This window comes from Cottoperca gobio, chromosome 15 (assembly GCF_900634415.1).
Source record: "Cottoperca gobio chromosome 15, fCotGob3.1, whole genome shotgun sequence".
Lineage (NCBI taxonomy): Eukaryota > Metazoa > Chordata > Actinopteri > Perciformes > Bovichtidae > Cottoperca > Cottoperca gobio.
In genome coordinates, this window is record NC_041369.1 from 22259255 (window position 1) to 22279784 (window position 20530).

Genomic DNA, 20530 nt, shown 5'->3' on the forward strand with positions numbered 1-20530 from the left:
GGGATAATACCTGTGTAAGGAAAGCTGTATGATAGAAGCAGGCGCAGAATTAAGGTCAGTTGATGGAAGTCGAGGGAGGAGAAGTTATAAGATCGTGGTTATAAAAAGTGACATTTTGGAGGGGAAGGTAGGGGGAGTAAGAAGACGACATTAGGGGGAGTTAGAGGAGTAAATGTGGGGTTGTTAATTACAGGGGGGAGATATTTAAGAGAGGTGATAATGTTGTGTTGTCTTTGTCTTTTGCAGCATTGTTCGACTGTTTTCGTCAGACAGAAAGAGAGTAGAGAATTCCCTGGAGAACTGCAGACTGCCCTACGGACGGGTAAACACTTCTAATACGTTTGTGTTCTTATTGGTGGCAGTAAACAGTAGACACACATGAGTTCAGAGTTACATACATGCTTCGAGAAGCTGCTTCCTCTGGATCACCTCATTTAAGACACACGCAGTCTTTTCCAGCTCCGTGTGTCTGTCTTCTGTCTTCTGTCTTCTGTCTTCTGTCTTCTTGTCTTCTTGTCTTCTGTCTTCTGTCTTCTGTCTTCTTGTCTTCTGTCTTCTGTCTTCTATCTTCTGTCTTCTGTCTTCTGTCTTCTGTCTTCTGTCTTCTATCTTCTGTCTTCTGTCTTCTGTCTTCTTTTATCTGTCTTCTGTCTTCTATCTTCTGTCTTCTATCTTCTATCTTCTGTCTTCTGTCTTCTGTCTTCTGTCTTCTATCTTCTGTCTTCTGTCTTCTGTCTTCTATCTTCTGTCTTCTGTCTTCTATCTTCTGTCTTCTGTCTTCTGTCTTCTGTCTTCTGTCTTCTGTCGTCTTTTATCTGTCTTCTGTCTTCTATCTTCTGTCTTCTGTCTTCTTTTATCTGTCTTCTGTCTTCTGTCTTCTATCTTCTGTCTTCTGTCTTCTGTCTTCTTCTTCTGCTGTCTTCTATCTTCTCTTCTGTCTTCTATCTTCTGTCTTCTGTCTTCTGTCTTCTATCTTCTGTCTTCTGTCTTCTTTTATCTGTCTTCTGTCTTCTGTCTTCTGTCTTCTGTCTTCTTTTCTTCCTTCTGTCTTCTTCTTCTATCTTCTGTCTTCTGTCTTCTGTCTTCTGTCTTCTGTCTTCTGTCTTCTGTCTTCTGTCTTCTGTCTTCTGTCTTCTGTCTTCTGTCTTCTTTTAATCTGTCTTCTGTCTCTATCTTCTGTCTTCTGTCTTCCTGTCTTCTTGTCTGTCTTTCTTCTTCTCTTTCTTCTGTCTTCTGTCTTCTACTTCTGTCTTCTGTCTTCTTCTTCTATCTTCTGTCTTCTTCTTCTGTCTTCTGTCTTCTGTCTTCTGTCTTTCTGTCGTCTGTCTTCTATCTTCTGTCTCTGTCTTCTTCTTCTGTCTTCTTCTTCTGTTCTTCTGATCTTCTGTCTTCTGTCTTCTGTCTTCTTTTATCTGTCTTCTTCTGTCTTCTGCCCCTTCTGTCTTCTGTCGTCTTCTAGTCTTCTGTCTTCTGTCTCTGTCTTCTGTCTTCTGTCTTCTGTCTTCTGTCTTCTGTCTTCTGTCTTCTGTCTTCTGTCTTCTGTCTTCTGTCTTCTGTCTTCTGTCTTCTGTCTTCTGTGGAGGCTTTTATCTGATGCTTTCTGTCTTCTATCTTCTGTCTTCTGTCTTCTTTTATCTGTCTTCTGTCTTCTGTCTTCTATCTTCTGTCTTCTGTCTTCTGTCTTCTGTCTTCTGTCTTCTGTCTTCTGTCTTCTGTCTTCTGTCTTCTGTCTTCTTTTATCTGTCTTCTGTCTTCTGTCTTCTGTCTTCTATCTTCTGTCTTCTATCTTCTGTCTTCTGTCTTCTTTTATCTGTCTTCTGTCTTCTTTTATCTGTCTTCTGTCTTCTGTCTTCTGTCTTCTGTCTTCTGTCTTCTGTCTTCTGTCTTCTTTTATCTGTCTTCTGTCTTCTGTCTTCTGTCTTCTGTCTTCTGTCTTCTTATCTTATCTGTCTTCTGTCTTCTTTTATCTGTCTTCTGTCTTCTGTCTTCTGCTTCTGTCTTCTATCTTCTGTCTTCTGTCTTCTGTCTTCTGTCTTCTGTCTTCTTTTATCTGTCTTCTATCTTCTGTCTTCTATCTTCTGTCTTCTGTCTTCTGTCTTCTTTATCTGTCTTCCGTCTTCTATCTTCTGTCTTCTGTCTTCTTTTATCTGTCTTCTGTCTTCTGACTTCTATCTTCTGTCTTCTGTCTTCTGTCTTCTATCTTCTGTCTTCTGTCTTCTGTCTTCTGTCTTCTATCTTCTGTCTTCTGTCTTCTTGTCTTCTGTCTTCTGTCTTCTATCTTCTGTCTTCTGTCTTCTATCTTCTGTCTTCTTGTCTTCCTTGTCTTCTGTCTTCTTGTCTTCTTGTCTTCTGTCTTCTGTCTTCTGTCTTCTGTCTTCTATCGTCTTCTGTCTTCTGTCTTCTGTCTTCTGTCTTCTATCTTCTGTCTTCTGTCTTCTATCTTCTGTCTTCTGTCTTCTATCTTCTGTCTTCTATCTTCTGTCTTCTGTCTTCTGTCTTCTATCTTCTGTCTTCTGTCTTCTGTCTTCTATCTTCTGTCTTCTGTCTTCTTGTCTTCTGTCTTCTGTCTTCTATCTTCTGTCTTCTGTCTTCTATCTTCTGTCTTCTTGTCTTCTTGTCTTCTGTCTTCTTGTCTTCTGTCTTCTGTCTTCTGTCTTCTGTCTTCTGTACTTCTATCTTCTGTCTTCTGTCTTCTGTCTTCTATCTTCTGTCTTCTGTCTTCTATCTTCTGTCTTCTGTCTTCTATCTTCTGTCTTCTATCTTCTGTCTTCTGTCTTCTGTCTTCTATCTTCTGTCTTCTGTCTTCTGTCTTCTATCTTCTGTCTTCTGTCTTCTTGTCTTCTGTCTTCTGTCTTCTATCTTCTGTCTTCTGTCTTCTATCTTCTGTCTTCTTGTCTTCTTGTCTTCTGTCTTCTGTCTTCTGTCTTCTGTCTTCTGTCTTCTATCTTCTGTCTTCTGTCTTCTGTCTTCTATCTTCTATCTTCTGTCTTCTGTCTTCTGTGGAGGCTTTTATCTGATGCTTTCTGTCTTCTGTCTTCTGTCTTCTGTCTTCTATCTTCTGTCTTCTATCTTCTGTCTTCTGTCTTCTGTCTTCTATCTTCTGTCTTCTGTCTTCTTGTCTTCTGTCTTCTTGTCTTCTTGTCTTCTGTCTTCTATCTTCTGTCTTCTGTCTTCTGTCTTCTGTCTTCTATCTTCTATCTTCTGTCTTCTATCTTCTGTCTTCTGTCTTCTGTCTTCTGTGGAGGCTTTATCTGATGCTTTCTGTCTTCTATCTTCTGTATTCTGTCTTCTTTTATCTGTCTTCTGTCTTCTGTCTTCTATCTTCTGTCTTCTGTCTTCTTTTATCTGTCTTCTGTCTTCTGTCTTCTATCTTCTGTCTTCTGTCTTCTGTCTCTATCTTCTGTTCTGTCTTCTGTCTTCTGTCTTCTTTTATCTGTCTTCTGTCTTCTATCTTCTGTCTTCTGTCTTCTTTTATCTGTCTTCTGTCTTCTGTCTTCTATCTTCTGTCTTCTGTCTTCTGTCTTCTATCTTCTATCTTCTGTCTTCTATCTTCTGTCTTCTTTTATCTGTCTTCTGTCTTCTATCTTCTGTCTTCTGTCTTCTGTCTTCTGTCTTCTGTCTTCTGTCTTCTGTCTTCTATCTTCTGTCTTCTGTCTTCTGTCTTCTGTCTTTGTCTTTATCTTCTGTCTTCTGTCTTCTGTCTTCTGTCTTCTGTGGAGGCTTTTATCTGATGCTTTCTGTCCTGACTCACGGAGGTGGGATGAGCTCAAATAAATCTGGGTCATCAACTTTTGAAGCAACCAGTGAAAAGTCAGATTCCCCTCTCACATTAATATTCCTGCGAGCACAGAAAACATATTTTTAATGGAGAAGAGTTGGGGAGATAAATATAAGATGAGGAGAAATGTTTGATTATTTTCAAGGTATAAAAATATGTTTGTTATTTTACAGGAAGTAGGGAGAGGATGAAACGCAGTGAGACGCTGGAAGCTCCAGTTCTTGCTAATTAAAAAATGTGCTTATGTTAATGTCCATGTCCTATATATTTGACAGGGTGACAGCATCAAACTGGAGGACCTGACGCTCGACGTCTACAGGAGCTTTTTGGACAGCCTGTGTCCTCGTCCGGAGCTCAGCGTCATCTTCAAACTGCGGTAAGAGTTTAGAAAACCTCCTGATCCACAGCTGCAGTCACCGACCTGTGAGCAGCTCAGAGACTCGTTCACGTTAAACAAGCGACATGTTTAAGTGTGTTGTTATGTTGCTTCGGGCCAATTTCTTTGATATGAGAAGGGTGATGAATAATGATTCATCTTCTGTCCCACTTGTACACACAGAGAGGGATTAAAGAGAGGACGTGTCTTTAACTTTGGAGTGTTAACCACAGTGTTAACTCGAGATGTGTTCAGCAAATTATTGAATAATCAAACGATTATTAGTCTATAAAAGCTTCGAAACATTGGGCACAGATGTCAAAACAAAGTCTTCATCTTCTGCTTCATCAACAGTTAGAAAAACATCTTCATCAGAGCTGCAACTAACGACTACTTTCATTATCAATTCATCTGCCGATTATCTTCTTAATTCATCTTTTGGTCTCTAAAATGTCAGAAAATAGTCAAAAAATGTGTCTCAAAATCCAAGGATAGTCCACAACCCAAACATATTCACTTTGATATAATATAAAACAAAGAAATCTCCACATTTGAGAGGTGAAAACAGCATTTTCATTTTCACTATTAATCAATTATCAAAACAGTTGGAGATGATGTTTCTGCTGATGAACTAATCATTGTAGCTCTAATCCTCATCTCATCCAGCTAATGAAATAACTCCATCTATTCATCCAAACATGTGTATCAGCTTCATTTGACTAATGCACTAATCTCTGTACGTGTGGTTTAATTAATAATAACATGGACATATTGCAGCTGTATCGGACGTCACACACTCCGATGTTTGATATGATTTGAGCACCTGTAGACACCTGTAGTACCCTGTGACCTCTGTCCTGTAGAGGCTGGGATGACGGGACGCTGTCACTCGAGCAGATGACAGACTTCATCAACAACAAGCAGAGAGACCCGAGGCTGAACGAAATCCTCTACCCGCCTCTTCGTCCTGCACAGACACACTCTCTGATGGAGAGGCACCAACATGACCAGGCTCAGCTGAAGCAAGGTGCACACACACACACACACACACACACACACACACACACACTGGAGGATATTTGCTATTTTTCCACTGTATTCGTAAATAGCTTAAGATGCCATTAGCTAGTCAGCTGCGTTTGTTAGCAGCATGAGTTGCGTATGTGTACATGGGTGGATACCAAAATACTCCTGCAGCCCTCCCACATACACACACGTGTTGGATCCTGCCAGAGGAAAATGTGGCAGCACCTCTTGTATGATTTTATTTTTCAATCGCTTTTTGCATATATATATATATATATATATATATATATATATATATATATGTATATATATATATTATATGTATATATATATATTATATGTATATATATATATATGTATATATATTATATGTATAAAGTCAACATGAAGCTGTTTTACTGTTAAACTCACAATAAGTGTTGATGAAGAAAGTTTTAAAGTTTTCATTTGTTCAAACAGTTCATGCAAAGCAGGAAGTATTCTGACGTTTCTATTCCTAATCTGTGTGTGTGTGTGTGTGTGTGTGTGTGTGTGTGTGCGTGTGCGTGTGTGCGCATGTGTGTGTGCATGTGTGTGTGTGTGTGTGTGTGTGTGGGTGCATGTGTGTGTGTGTGTGTGTGTGTGTGTGTGTGTGTGTGTGTGTGTGTGTTACGTAGGTGTCATCTCCCTGCAGGCGTTCTCCAGTTATCTGTCCAGTGATGAAAACGGGATCATCCCACCAGAAAAACTGGATCAGTCTGAAGACATGAGCTACCCCCTGTCTCACTACATCATCAACTCATCACATAATACATACCTGACAGGTACACACACACACACACACACACACACACACACACACACACACACACACACACATGGCATTAGTAGATGGTATAGTTTTGAACATCTCAGTAAATCACCTTCACTAAACGGCCGATGATTTATAATCACTGACAACGTGGACAAGTTGTCGTTTAATCTTCACGTCTCACGTGTGTGTCAGCGGGTCAGCTGGCAGGAAGCTCCTCGGTGGAGATGTACCGGCAGGTGCTTCTGGCTGGATGCCGCTGTGTGGAACTAGATGTGTGGAAAGGACGAACGGCCGAGGAGGAACCGGTCATCACACACGGGTTCACCATGACGTCGGAAATCTCTTTTAAGGTGTGTGTGCACTTTGTAGTTTCACATGGAAGCTTCCTGTTCACCGTACAATTAGTAATTCCACTTCATGCTTCACTTCCACTTCATTTCAGGAGGAAATATTGCACTTTCTTCTTCTCTATATTTATTTCACGGCTACAATTACTTCTCATATTAAAGGAAAACATAATAAGCATGTAAACTACACGTGACCTCTCACGACTAGAGGCCACAAATTCTGTCCAAATGTTTCTTCTCCCATCTTCATCTTAAACTCATGAAGTGCCCAAAACTCACAACAATGACCTTCTGGTGCTCCAACGACCTCATTAGTGGTGAAGCTGCTTTTGTTTTTATGGTGTTAACTGCTGTAATGTTAGATGTGCGTAAAAGTAAGAACAGTTTAAAGGCAGACTGTTGGATTAGTTTGTGTGTGTAAATCCTCTGCTTTGATTGTGTTTCTTTTCTTGGCACTGATGTCATTTTGTGTTTTTCATTTTCCAGGAAGTGCTTGAAGCGATTGCAGAGTGCGCCTTCAAGACTTCACCTTTCCCCGTCATCCTCTCCTTTGAGAACCACGTGGACTCGTGAGAACCCGTCATTATTCATTTACACAATGTTCACTCACTCACTCACTTCCAGACATCCAGGGGTCGGCATCTCAGTGTGTTTAATCTTGTACACGTTGTGATCAGTTCTTCCTCGTGTGCTGTGAACCTGTCTTGTGTTTCTCTGTTGCTGCTTCGCTGAACCTCCTGCTTTATCGTATCCTTCAGTTCGAAGCAGCAGGCTAAAATGGCTGAATATTGTCAATCTATTTTCGGAGAAGCGCTGCTGATTGACCCTCTGGACAAATACCCTGTAAGTAACACACACACAGGACGAATGTTATATTAAACAAGGAAGGAAGTCGTCATTACATCATCATCCCCGTGTGTTTGTAGGTGGAGTCGGGTGTCCCTCTGCCGAGTCCTCAGGAGCTGATGGGAAAAATTCTCATCAAGAACAAGAAATCCCACAAACCCTCCAATAACACGGACACCAAACGACCGACGGACCAAGCTGCCAATCAGAGCAACGAAGCAGCGTCTCCTAGCAACAACACAGGAGGTAAGACACAAAGACAAAAGGACGAGAACTCCGTGTGAAATGTGTTCAGCTGCGACACGCTGATGGTCTTTGTGTCAAAACACAAAACAGGCTTTAATAACCGCAGGAATCGCATCTGGCTGCAGAATCTTAATGCCAAAGAGAAATCTGGCGTTCGTTTCGTTCAGTAACGCGAATTGCCAAGTTTTGTTTTGTGTGGCTCATGTGAACAGTTTCCTCGTGCAGCAGACATGTGTCCTCACAGATGTGAGTCACCACCAAATGAGCTGTAGTTGGAAGGAGTACAATGATGGCAGCGCCGCCACCGGTGGCTGGTCTGCAGAGATTCAGACGCACGAGATTAATGTGACATATTTACCCAAGAAATGAAAAGAGAAAGAGACGAGAAGGATTTAGAGGAAGTGGGCAAAATGTGACAAATATCACACGTTCCTTCAAAGACTTTGGAAGACTATCAGGCAGCGATAGAGTTTATCTGACTGGAGCTTATTAAACGTGTCAATTAAAGTCAAAACGTGAAAACGATCACACAAATTACTTTCTGGATTCAGTCTCCTCAGAAGTCCGAGGACACTTCACATTATTCGATCATTTCCACCATGACTTTGGCCAAAGTGACACTTCTGCCCCTCCTGCTCTCACTGGTGTCTTCGGTTTCCTTCTGCAGTCCTCTGCAGCTCATCAGGGAGGTCTCAGTAATGAACAGGACGTCCCAGAAGAGCTCTGAAGCTCAGGACAGCGATTAAACAGCAGTGCAGTCGGATATGAGGGAGCCTTATTGACACTGCAAATCCTGAAAACAGGTCTGGGACCGAGAGGCCAGCCGTGCACAAAGACTAGTGCTGAAGTACACACTCACACACCGGCCATGACCCTTTAGTCTGCGAGTGGGCTGAATAATCACCTGCAGAGAAGTTAAAGCAAAACCACAGCCTTCTGTTTATATTCTGATATTTTGTGATTTATTACTCAGATATTGTGCAGAACTGTGTTTCTGGTTTGATTGTAATGTGGACCAAAAAAACCTTCATATACTCGGCATGCACGGTACATATCGGGCCGATAAAGCATAGTGGGAAATATTATTTTGTATTATTCCAATAATGTAAATATAGCTGATCAATTACCTTCTGCTAATACGAAGGCAGATGGCTTTCAGCTTCTACACACTCGGATGAAGAAGAATATTAAATATCACTACGTCTTAGCCTTTCTCACCCTCAGGTGCAGAAACTAAAGGTTATAAACGTCTTTTTAAAATACAGAAATGTGAAATGACTGGTTATCATATCAGCATCGGTCATGTACCACACTGCCGTGTGTTTGATCAGCTGTTTTCTTTGCACCTTTCTCCCATAAGAATGTTTTTTTTTGTCTAACCCTGATTCAGGACTTGTTGCCAGCTTCAGAGTCGTTTCTCACCACAGCGATGCAAAAGCGTGACGCGGGGAGACAGAATGCAAATACTCCGCATGACAACTCCGCACCATCCGCATTGTGTTTCATTTTGGTCAATGAGGCCCAATGAGTGGCGCCCGTTTCCACTCCACACGACAGAATGCAGACGGAGAACATTAACTGCACAGTACATGAACTAATCGGAGCCCAAATTTGAGCCTCGTTCCTCCAGCACATACCGTTAGCGAGTGCATATCAGCCACGTCCTCATCTTCATCGTATCCCAGCTGCTCGGACAGCCACATGTTGTCCTTCATTTGGAGGTCGTCGCCGCGTTTATCCATTTCTGTGCGATTGTTGGGACGTGCTTGGTGTGAAACGGCTGTCGGGTAACTGTTCAAAGTGAAGTGTGTACATGATGGTGTTGTGTGTGCAGTGAGAATACAAACCTTGTGATCTGACTTGTGTACACAGTATCAGCTGAACACACAGGGTCAGGGTTACTGCTGTTTGATATTAAGAAAAGAAGAAGAGACGATGAGGATGAAGACTTGTTTAACTTTAATTTTAACAGAGATGGAGGCTGAGAGTGAGGAAGATGATGATGATGAAGATGATGATGGTAAAAAGGTCAGTGGTGACGTCGCACAAAGCTGAGGGACCCTCACCGCTGTCGCCATTTGTTAACGTGTTACCAATGTTGTTTCTTTTCATCGTTTCCGTGTTTCTTCTTCACGCCATCGTCATCGTTAATCTTGTCGTGTACTCTGAAGGTTTCTGTTGACAAACACTTGCTGCTTTTTGTCTCTATATGGTGTCGCTGTTCAGTCCTCTCGCTGTCGTTGTTTATTCTGAATGTGTACTGTTGTTGTTTCTGTGTCTCGTCCTCCGTGAGATTCAACCTTACAAACAATGATGGCTGTTCTCTCTCCGCTAATCCACTAATCATTGCTTTCCTATCACTGTAGGTGCATATCCATCCGCCTGTTTTAATGTAGTTTTTCAAATTGCACAATAATAAAAAATATAATACACACAACAAACACCATAATATGAGGAAATGACCAAATAACCACGAAAAATGGAAGGAAATACAAAAGATATGAATTAATTAATTGGAATTAAATTGGAATTAATAGGAAATATGTCGTTGTGTTTTATATAGTCCCACATCTTTCCCCCTTCATGTTGTGTTCTCCACTTTGTACAGTAGCTGTTATTTGTTAACATAAATTGGCTTCACAATGTATTTTTTAGGAAACGTGGATTCGATTTTGAAAAATAAATCTTTTACCCAACAGAATAAATGTTTTTATCACATGCTGACCATTTTCATCTAGAACCCCGAACACAATGTTTAAAGGTGTACATTATACATCATCCTTTAACCTTTAGACAAATATTAGTGTGTGTGTGTGTGTGTGTGTGTGTGTGTGTGTGTGTTCCCTCCCAGTACATGCAGCCATCAGACCATTAAACCACTGATGTCAATATGTGAAACTTTACTCTGAAACTTTGTTCCTGTTGTCGTTGATGTCAGGGCTCAGCAGAGCGGGAGGCGGTGGCTACAGAGGAAATGTCCACTCTGGTGAACTATGTCCAGCCAACCAAGTTCAACTCCTTCGAAGCCTCCAAGAGTAAGAAAAGCAGATCACGAGCCGACACTTGTGATACACACTCACATTGTTTTATATCTTTCTCTCTCTGTAAGACCAGTCTTGGAACAGCAGTCCCACAAAGCTGCAAAATCCTTCAATTTAATTTCATGCCTGAACTCTTCTCTGTCATTCATGCCAGTATTTCTTCAAGTTAAGTTAACGTGTAACGCATTATCCTGCTTCTACACGAGGCGATGCAAAGTTTGCGTGCTTGCAGTTTAACACAGAAGCAGAAAAATGACTGATATGCAAAAAGTATTGCAATTGATATCCAAAGAGAATATGGGAATCATGTTGAAACCAAGGTAATTAATGAAAAATCTCTGTCTCTCCCTGTGCGTGTGTGTGTGTGTGTGTGTGTGTGTGTGTCGTGTGCGTGTGCGTGTCCGTGTGCGTGTGTGTGTGCGTGTGTGTGTGTGTGTGTAGAGGCGGCCCGCTGTTACCACATGTCGTCTTTTGTGGAGACCAAAGCTTTGGAGCACCTCACAAAGTCACCAGTGGAGTTTGTGGAGTATCCTTGGCAACAGTTACAGCACCACATACATACTTTGTGTTCCTCGTTCTCTTGTGATGCTTTTATTTTAAATTATGTGTCCGTCACTGAGTTACGGAGGTAAATGATCGGCACTAACTCAGAAACTTTGGACATCACCGTGTAAAATGACAGCGAAACAACAATAAAAAGACAGAAACATTTGAACATAATGTCGTACAATGTAACGATCAAGGACAGATATGGCATCACAACTACCTGCGTAATTGTTCTTAACCTTCCGTTAACCAGATATAATAAATCCCAGTTGAGTCGTATCTATCCAAAAGGAACCAGAGTGGACTCTTCCAACTTCATGCCGCAGCTTTTTTGGAACGCCGGCTGTCAACTCGTGGCTCTCAACTACCAAACTATAGGTGAGTACGAGCAGAAGTGTCAACACGTTGTGCAACAGAGCAGCGACGCCTAGAGGGGAACCTAACCTCCCGTTTTGGGAACCGCTGCAATAGAGTAATGCCGTGAGCTGTCGTAATGTTACCGCCTCAAAACACAAACACAAAACTCTCGTGGATAATTCAATGCTCGAGTATTATGTGATGTTCTGGCAAAGTGCTTATAAATATTTTAACACTTGCCATGATCATGAAAGGTCATTGCAAACACTGCAGCAAAGTTACTAAATCCCAGAATTCATCCAAAATCAGAAGGTAAAATGGCAAAATACTTATTTTAAATGCTCTTTAGGACTCATAGTAGATGTGTCTCTTAAAGTGCTTATGTACAATTGTCTTGTACCTTTCATTTTTCTACCAATGTACCAGAATTGTTTCATCACAGTTGCAAATTTGGTGCTTTGTAGCCTCAAACTTAATATTCGCTTTTTGTTCCAGATTTGTCCATGCAGCTGAATCTCTTCATGTTCGAGTACAACGGGCGGAGTGGCTACAGACTGAAGCCTGAGTTCATGAGACGGCCAGACAAACACTTTGACCCCTTCACAGAAAACACAGTGGACGGCATCGTAGCCAATACCCTCTCTGTGAAGGTGCGACCGCAGTGCTTTCCTTTTGTTAAAGGGATAGTTAGGATGTTTTGAAGTGGGGTTGTAAGAGGTACTCTGGACGGGGGTAGCAGCAAAACCACCTAAAAGAAAGTGTACGCTATATTTAGAATATGTTCACCGCTTTGCCTTGCTGTCAGACAGCCCTTACTGACGGAGAACTGAAGCCGTAATGTCCATCTATAGTCTCGCCAAAGCCACCAGACTCCATTGATAAAAACAGTAATTTTACCTCGCAGAACACAGGAGTTCCTGGTTTACCGCTGCCACGATAGGTTAGTTAGTTGGTTTTATTTTGTCACTTTGGTTATTTCTATTCATCAAAGTCACACAACAACACAAATTAACTTAACGAACGAGGCAGCAGTAGACCAGCAACTCCTGCGTTCTGCGAGGTAAAATTACTGTTTTTATCAATGGAGTCTGGTGGCTTCGTAGAGAGAACCAAGTCCTTGGAAACAAAGACTGTGTATCTGTTTCACCGCAACGTAAAGCGGTGAAAATATTCTAAATATAACGTACACTTGAACTGATATTGATATTTTTTTAGGTTTCCCTGCTGCCCCCGTTCCACAGCAGAACATTTCTTAGCTTCTGTGCTGGTACTTCTGTCTGTTTCTCCAAACTGGGGGCGTCCTGACCGCCATCTACTGTAGATAACACACCGACTGTGGATAAGTACACACTACAAAGGACCCAAACTATCCCTTTAAAGACCTTACGTGTAGAACATTTATGTGATTGTTACAACTGGTGCTTGTGTAAGAAAGAGACGCTCCTTTATTACTTTATATATAATGTTTACCGTCCCAACATGTCGTCTCTGTCTGTCTTTGTCCTCCAGGTCATTTCAGGCCAGTTTCTGACTGAACGGCGGGTGGGTGTGTATGTGGAGGTGGACATGTTTGGACTTCCTGCGGACACCCGGAGGAAAGCGCTGAAGACCAAAACCTCCCAGAACAACAACGCCATCAACCCGGTGTGGGACGAAGAGCCGATTGTCTTCAAAAAGGTGAGACGCAGCAGAGAGGATCTAATCGTACACCACCGTCGTCCGATCTGTCTGGTAATGTGTGTGACTTCAACTCTCTGACAGGTGATTCTTCCGACTCTGGCCTCGCTGAGAATCGCTGCTTTTGAGGAAGGAGGGAAGTTTATCGGTCATCGGATTATTCCAGTGTCCGCCATAAGACAAGGTAGTTATGTTCGTCAGATTTATCCAAACTCTTTGATCCCTAACTTTCTCTGTGTGGAGCTTTAAAGTGGTGATCTGTGAGGTCTTGGTTCCAGTCAGGGTGGTGTTGTTAAGATAGACTTAATAAACAATGTCTTATTCATTAAGTTTACTAATATATACCATATGTTCATGTCTGAAGACATAACATGAGGCCCAAGCCCTAAGGAAGTTAAGGGGGCCTCTCAAAGGTACGAGAAGATGACCTCCACATTGTTTAGATTGCCGTGGCGCCATATTGGCACTCGTTTCTCACCTCCCAAAAATGCCTTTTTCTTGTGTAAATGCAGCTTTATGCTAGAAAACTGTCAAAAACAGGAATTCTGACACAAGAAAATACAAATGATAAAATACTATGTTGTAATATGTCAAAAAGTACTATTGAGTAGCAAAAAGGACATCTTTAAAGCCACCAACTGCAACGATTATTAGATTCATACATTTTATTGTGTGTGGACTCTAAATGCACTCGTGTATTCGTCACATTATTCACTTTCCGACTCACCTCACCTCCTGAGAGACACCTGGCTCCCACTGTTTTCAATAACAGCTTGCACAGACTTACTGCTGCTTGGAGAAATGTCATTCACCTCTTTAAATTAAAATGCTTGTAATTGTGTTCTTACAGGACTGTTGACTGCATGTCTCTCTTTCCGTCTCACCAGATTCCTGCATCATTGTTCACGCAAAACAACCTTCGATCATGTAACATCAGACCGTGTTGTCAAATGTTTCTTCCAGGTTATCGTTACATCAGCTTGAGGAATGAGAAAAACCAGTCTCTGATTCTCCCAGCTGTGTTTGTCTACATCGAGGTCAAAGATTACGTCCCAGACACCTTTGCAGGTAAAATCCCTGCATAAAAGTACAAAAGTATTACCCTCAAAATATACTTAAAGTACTAAAAGTGAAAGTACTCATTATGCAGAATGGCCTCTAGTATATTATAAGTATTGATGTATTTATTGTTGCAGGTTTACACACTGCATTGTAACAGTTAATAACACATCAACAGTTATGTGTAGATTATATTCTGTATTAATCATCTAAATCTGCAAAATCAAATACATGTAGTTGAGTAGAAGTTGAAACTACTCAAGTAAAGAACAATTGTATTTAAGTACATACAATAAGTGTACAGCTGTGTGTTTATCTGTTTCTCTATATTTCCCTCCAGATGTGATCGAGGCTTTGTCCAACCCTATTCGATATGTCAACCTCCTGGAGCAGAGGTCCAAACAGCTGGCGGCGCTGACTCTGGAGGACGTGGAGGAGGACACACACACGGAGGTCTGCCGCTTTTCTCTCACAATATTTGGCTGTAATTCTGTTTTGAATATTTCTATTGGATGCATTTGTGATAGGATAGAGAACCGCTTCAAGTATTACACTGAACATTAACATTAAGATAAATGTAATTCTCTGTCGGTGTAATTATCTCTGTGCTCCACCGGAGGGACTTCACAGTCTTTGCTTCTGTTTGGTGTTGTTATTCAGGATGAGGCAGACAATTGTGCAGAGCGCAAGAACGATCTGAAACCAGCTCCACTGGAGAACGGGCTCAGCCCCGCCTCTGGCCCTGCAGGCCACACCCCCATCACCACGACGCCCAAAGCCTCCGCAGCCAATCAGCAAGCAGCTACGACAGGTAGCATCCACCTGCACATTTAAAGAGTGCTTAAAGAGCATCTTAAATATGCTAATATTCATCTTTTTAGCTTTAGTTCTGTTCATTTAAATGTTGTTTTTTATGTATTTCTGCATTTCAGAAGCAGCCAAACCTGCAGCAAAGAGTGAAGATCTGGTTTTAGGTGTTTTAATAGGTCAGTATTTACATGTTGCTTTAAACTCTCAGCTTGCATTGACTCAATTATATTTAATTAAATAAAACAGAATTTATGTAAAATGCAAAACCTAGTTTCTTCAACACGTTAGAGTTTTATTTAAAATATGCCGTGTGATCACTTTGGGCACCAGATGTCCCCGTGTGCGCCATGGAGAGTCTGCAGCAGTCGAAGGTTTACCAGAAGGAGCAGAGACGTCAGTTTAAAGAGCTGAAGGAGTTGGTGAGGAGGCACCAGAAGAAAACTTCAGAGCTCCTCCGAGAGATCAACAGCAAGTACAAGAAGATGACCCGACAGTGCAGCAAGAGCAGGTACACACACATCCTGTGCTATTAAAGGATTTACTGAGAAATATGTCTTCATCATTCACTTGTTCAGTGTGAAGTCAAATATACTTAATGATTGTAATGTCAGAGTCTGCAACGTAGAAGTAGTTTGGAATACTTGCTTTGTTTTTGCACATCTGTATTCATTTATTGATGTGTACGTTCATCAGGGGTTCGGGTTCGGACGGCGAGAAAGACGAGCGCCTCAAGCAGCTGACAGACGAGCAGCAGCAGCAGCTTCTGGCTCTGAGGCAGGAGCAGTACTACAGTCAGAAGTATCTACAGAAAGAACATATTAAAATGGTAAAGTCGAACAAAACCGGCTGCTGCTACCCTAAAGTTGTGCTTATCTATATTTGGATGAACTCCCTTAAAGCTCCTTTTCTGTTGCAGGCAGATAATCATTTTTAAAAATGAAATAAAAAGGGCATTAAATGATGAACAGAACAGAACGTAACAATATCATTTAAAAACAGGAGATTATATTATATATATATATATATATATATATATATATATATTATGTGCTGCTCATCTATAAATCAAGGGTCAATAGGGTAAACTAAACTAATAGATAAACCGTCCCCAATTAAATACTTCCATTAAGACAATCCTTTTTTGAATAGTTAGTTTCTGAAATGTTATGTTAGATATGCAAATGAAGCATTATCTTATTAAATATTTGCTCATTTGCATACATTAAACCTGGTTGTTTCATTTTGTTGACATATTAGAGTCAAAGGTTTCTGCAGGATCCATGTTCACCATGTTTTTGGGAATCAAATGCCTTTAAATATATGTTTTGTAAAATTAAATCCATTTTGCGAGGCACTGCGAATACGTTAAACAATTTAACGAATAGATATAACCACGAAGCTCCCCCCCCCCAGTTTGTATTATTTGTGTTGTGTAATGTTTAAATATGCATATGAGGCATTATCTGCGTTCAACAGGCTCTGTGTTACCTCCCAGTTTGCTTTGAACATGTCAAATGTTTCCTCCAGCTCACAGAGCGACTGAGCAGTCTGGCTGAGGACAGTCACAACACCCAGATGAAGAAGCTCAAAGACATCTGTGACAAGTAAGATGGGACTAAAATGACACACAGTCGGGTGTCAAATCTCTGTGGGGAATTACACAAAGAATGACGTTGTTAAGAGCTGCTTTCATCACAGATGTACTGCAGCCTGGAGAGCAGTTCCTCTGAGCTGTTAGGCATCTTGACTCTCTGCAGAGCATCTCGTCATGCTCACAGTATGTAACAGGAAGACATCACATTTAATGAAACTGAACAAATCGGAACGGTATAAATTCAATTTGGCAGAGCAGAATAAAATCCAAAGCATTGCTATGTTTGAAAGTCTCTTTGTGTACTTTGTTTGTATTAACAATCATTTCTTAAATCGATGCTACGAGTGCAGTTCACATTCGGAGCAGGCCCCCAGCACTCGATCGACTTCACACTCGACACTGCATTCCCTGGAGTCCTCAGCCACACACCCACCAAGTGTGCGGCCAATTGGAGAGTCATACAAACACAGACAGAGATGCTGTCCTTTACAGATAGATGATGATGCTACAGCGCCACCTATTGGCCAAATGGCACCAAATCTGTCATGGTCACTCAGACATCATATCTGCACATGTCCACCAAATATGGTTGCAATAGCACGCAGTATTCAGGAGATGATATTGTTTGTAATATAAGCCCTTCCCACAGCATTTGAGCAAACGTTGAGGGCCAGCTATGGCAGGACTGTGTGCACCATCAAAAAATCCATCCATTTGTGTTTTTGAGACTTGGTTGGTTGTTACAGCGCCACCATCTGGCCAAATTGCACCACCTTCAACACTGCACTCACCTGGGTCCCCAACAATACACCTGCCCAGTGTGAAGTAGATCGGATGAATGGTTCTCGAAGGACAGACATAAATCTTTATAGTTCGTTTACATCATTTGATATGCTTTTATTATGAAAGGGTGGCCTTTTTTTGATTTGTTCAATATGATGCTTTACTGATATTCTGGGGTGTCCCTCGTAGGGTCGCTACCTGCTGCAGACAAATCAATGTTCAACACCAAATAGAAAATCTTTCAGTTCATGTTTGCTCTGAACTCTAATGTTTTTCTGCTGCTGTAGGGAGAAGAAAGAGTTGAAGAGACAGATGGATCGAAGGAGAACAGAGAAGATCAACCAAGCGAAGACCAAAGAGAAACATCTGGCTGAAGAGTACGATCCACAAACACACAGACACACACATCAATCCACTGCACCTCACCATAGACACCTGCTGTATCTCCCTCGTCTACTTCATGCACTGATCCATGCTGCCGGTTGTCAGAAGAGAACAATTGTTTAGCTCAAACTCTTCTGACTGTGTGTTCCCAGGGAGAAGAATGAGATCAATAAATCTTACGTCAATGAAGTCGTCCAGAACATAAAGCGGGTGAGCGGAGGGTGAAGGATCTGGGTTACAGGATTTATTTTGATGGGTTTTTATACCGTCTGAAAACTGCAGAGACGATGATGAAAATGTCATGTTTGCAACACTATCAGCCTCGCTGTAGCCCAGTCGCTCTGCAGCCATGAAACGCTCTGTGTCTGTCTCTTCTGTCTCCAGCTGGAGGAGACGCAGACAAAGCGCCACGACCAGCTGGTGGAGCAGCACAATGAGCTCATACAGGAGATCCAAGACCAGAAACCAAAGGTAAAATACTCATGTGTCGTCTTTCTTGCCTTTATTTCTTGTCTTTAGTGCAATGCACCTCCTACCACTTTGTATACTTCACGCTTCAATGCGCCGCACAGCAAGACATTTCTCGTTCACGGAGCTCCAAGCTGCTGCTGTCTGTGGATCCACACCCACACAGTTTAGGATCAGTACTGACGTCAACAGCGGGCCGCTCCAGTGATGTAACGTTCCCTCTGGCAGCCATATTGGAGCTGCTCTACTCTTGGCAGTAATGGCTGACAACAGCTGGTTGCCTTTCTTAATGTACAACCCATCTGCCTCAACAGTAGGGAATAAACAAGGCACATTTCTGTGTTGTTTCTCACTGATTAATCTGGGTTGGGTTTGCAGCAGGAGCTTATCTTAGTATCTGCTGAAGGAATCGATACGAAAACAATCTGTAGTCGATGTGAGTTGTAATTCTCTTGTGTTTCTCCAGCTGCAAGGAGCCGTGGAGGCAGAGTTTCAGGAGAAGTTCCAGTGTTTGCCCGGAGAGATTGAAGACTTCCTGCAGGACAGGAAGACGGAGGTTAGAAGTCACAGCAAGTCCCGACCGTCGACCCCCCACGAAGGTCTGTCAGAGGAGGACTGAAGGGCAAAACGTGTCGGGGAGAGAAGAAGAACCAAGACAGTACTACGCGTCAAAAAACAAGGAAGTAAGAGGGAAAAAGAGGAGATTATAAAGACTGATACTTTTCTTTTAAAGATGCTTTAATGGTTTATTTTGTATTTCCATTCGCGCATGCAGTCTGCTGGACTCCAGCGTTTAACCAGACCCCGTTTTATTTACTGAAACCCAACAGTTTGTCCTGCATGACAACCCTCTCTATGTATCTGTCTGTCTGTCTGTCTTTCTGTCTGTCTGTCATCTATCTGTCTGTCTGTCTGTCTGTCTGTCTGTCTGTCTGTCTGTCATCTATCTGTCTGTCTGTCATCTATCTGTCTGTCTGTCTGTCTGTCTGTCATCTATCTGTCTGTCTGTCTGTCTGTCTGTCTGTCTATCATCTGTCTGTCTGTCTGTCTGTCTGTCTATCATCTATCTGTCTGTCTGTCTGTCTGTCTATCATCTATCTGTCTGTCTGTCTGTCTGTCTGTCTGTCTATCATCTATCTGTCTATCATCTGTCTGTCTGTCTGTCTGTCTGTCTATCATCTATCTGTCTATCATCTGTCCTGTCTGTCTGTCTATCTGTCATCTATCTGTCTGTCTATCTGTCATCTATCTGTCTGTCTGTCTGTCTGTCTACCTAACTGTCTGTCTGTCTGTCTGTCTGTCTGTCTGTCTGTCTGTCTGTCTGTCTGTCTGTCTGTCTGTCTGTCTGTCATCTCTCTGTCTGTCTGTCTCTCTGTCTGTCTGTCTGTCTCTCTGTCTGTCTATCATCTCTCTGTCTGTCTGTCTCTCTGTCTGTCTCTCTGTCTGTCTGTCTCTCTGTCTGTCTGTCTGTCTGTCTCTCTGTCTGTCTGTCTGTCTGTCTACCTAACTGTCTGTCTGTCTGTCTGTCTGTCTGTCTGTCTGTCTGTCTGTCATCTCTCTGTCTGTCTGTCTCTCTGTCTGTCTGTCTGTCTCTCTGTCTGTCTATCATCTCTCTGTCTGTCTGTCTATTCTGTCTGTCTCTCTGTCCTGTCTGTCTCTCTGTCTGTCTGTCTGTCTGTCCTCTCTGTCTGTCTCTTTGTCTGTCTGTCTGTCTGTCTGTCTCTTTGTCTGTCTGTCTGTCTGTCTGTCTCTTTGTCTGTCTGTCTGTCTGTCTGTCTCTCTGTCTGTCTGTCTGTCTGTCTGTCTGTCTGTCTGTCCTGTCTGACAGTTGTTGCCGTGACGTTGTGCGATGGGTCACAACCACTGGAGTCGTGTTGAAGCAGTTATTGAATCTTGTTGTTGTTCAGGTCGTCGTGGAGACGACTTCTACAAAGTAACAAACTTAAAGTGAAACACAAACAAATGGTTTCATATAACACACACACACCACACACACACACACACACACACACACACACACACATAATGTGAATACTGCACACTTTTCAGTGTTTCTTTTACGGTAAAGGTTTTATGTGACATCAATGCATCTAACGGCATTTAATATTTTATTATCAAGCTTTTTGTATCTTAAATTGATTGTTTATTTATAAGCTGACATCCATAGTTAGACTTTAGCACATAGAAGATGGTGACACTTGAGGAAACCATCTGAGAGGGTTTAATGTGGTGACAACATTTATTCTAGACGACCACTGGATCGTTAAATACTTTGATTGTGTATTTATTTATTTATTCATGAGATGTGGGGACAGAAATGAAGTTATTAAAATGATATATCATAGCATGACTGTTATGGACTTTTACTTTAGTAATGTTTAAGGGAAGATGATGAGATA

At 41.8% G+C, this 20530-nt stretch overlaps 1 protein-coding gene across 1 annotated transcript in view; it reads left to right on the forward strand.

The window, feature by feature from the left end:
- plcb1 (phospholipase C beta 1) overlaps window positions 1–19074 on the forward strand; it is a 27543-nt gene extending 8469 nt beyond the window's left edge. The window contains exons 7-32 of the mRNA XM_029450189.1: window positions 247–322; window positions 4054–4154; window positions 5018–5181; window positions 5837–5983; window positions 6166–6323; window positions 6807–6889; window positions 7079–7163; window positions 7247–7412; window positions 9385–9440; window positions 10351–10447; window positions 10895–10979; window positions 11253–11377; window positions 11852–12006; window positions 12866–13033; window positions 13118–13217; window positions 13997–14101; window positions 14433–14545; window positions 14753–14903; window positions 15025–15078; window positions 15233–15410; window positions 15596–15728; window positions 16430–16506; window positions 17567–17656; window positions 17816–17873; window positions 18048–18134; window positions 18598–19074. Of these exons, the coding sequence (XP_029306049.1) occupies window positions 247–322; window positions 4054–4154; window positions 5018–5181; window positions 5837–5983; window positions 6166–6323; window positions 6807–6889; window positions 7079–7163; window positions 7247–7412; window positions 9385–9440; window positions 10351–10447; window positions 10895–10979; window positions 11253–11377; window positions 11852–12006; window positions 12866–13033; window positions 13118–13217; window positions 13997–14101; window positions 14433–14545; window positions 14753–14903; window positions 15025–15078; window positions 15233–15410; window positions 15596–15728; window positions 16430–16506; window positions 17567–17656; window positions 17816–17873; window positions 18048–18134; window positions 18598–18750 (2965 nt within the window). The 3' untranslated portion in view covers window positions 18751–19074. The remainder of the gene's footprint in view (window positions 1–246; window positions 323–4053; window positions 4155–5017; window positions 5182–5836; window positions 5984–6165; window positions 6324–6806; window positions 6890–7078; window positions 7164–7246; window positions 7413–9384; window positions 9441–10350; window positions 10448–10894; window positions 10980–11252; window positions 11378–11851; window positions 12007–12865; window positions 13034–13117; window positions 13218–13996; window positions 14102–14432; window positions 14546–14752; window positions 14904–15024; window positions 15079–15232; window positions 15411–15595; window positions 15729–16429; window positions 16507–17566; window positions 17657–17815; window positions 17874–18047; window positions 18135–18597) is intronic.
- Window positions 19075–20530: the final 1456 nt, after the last annotated feature.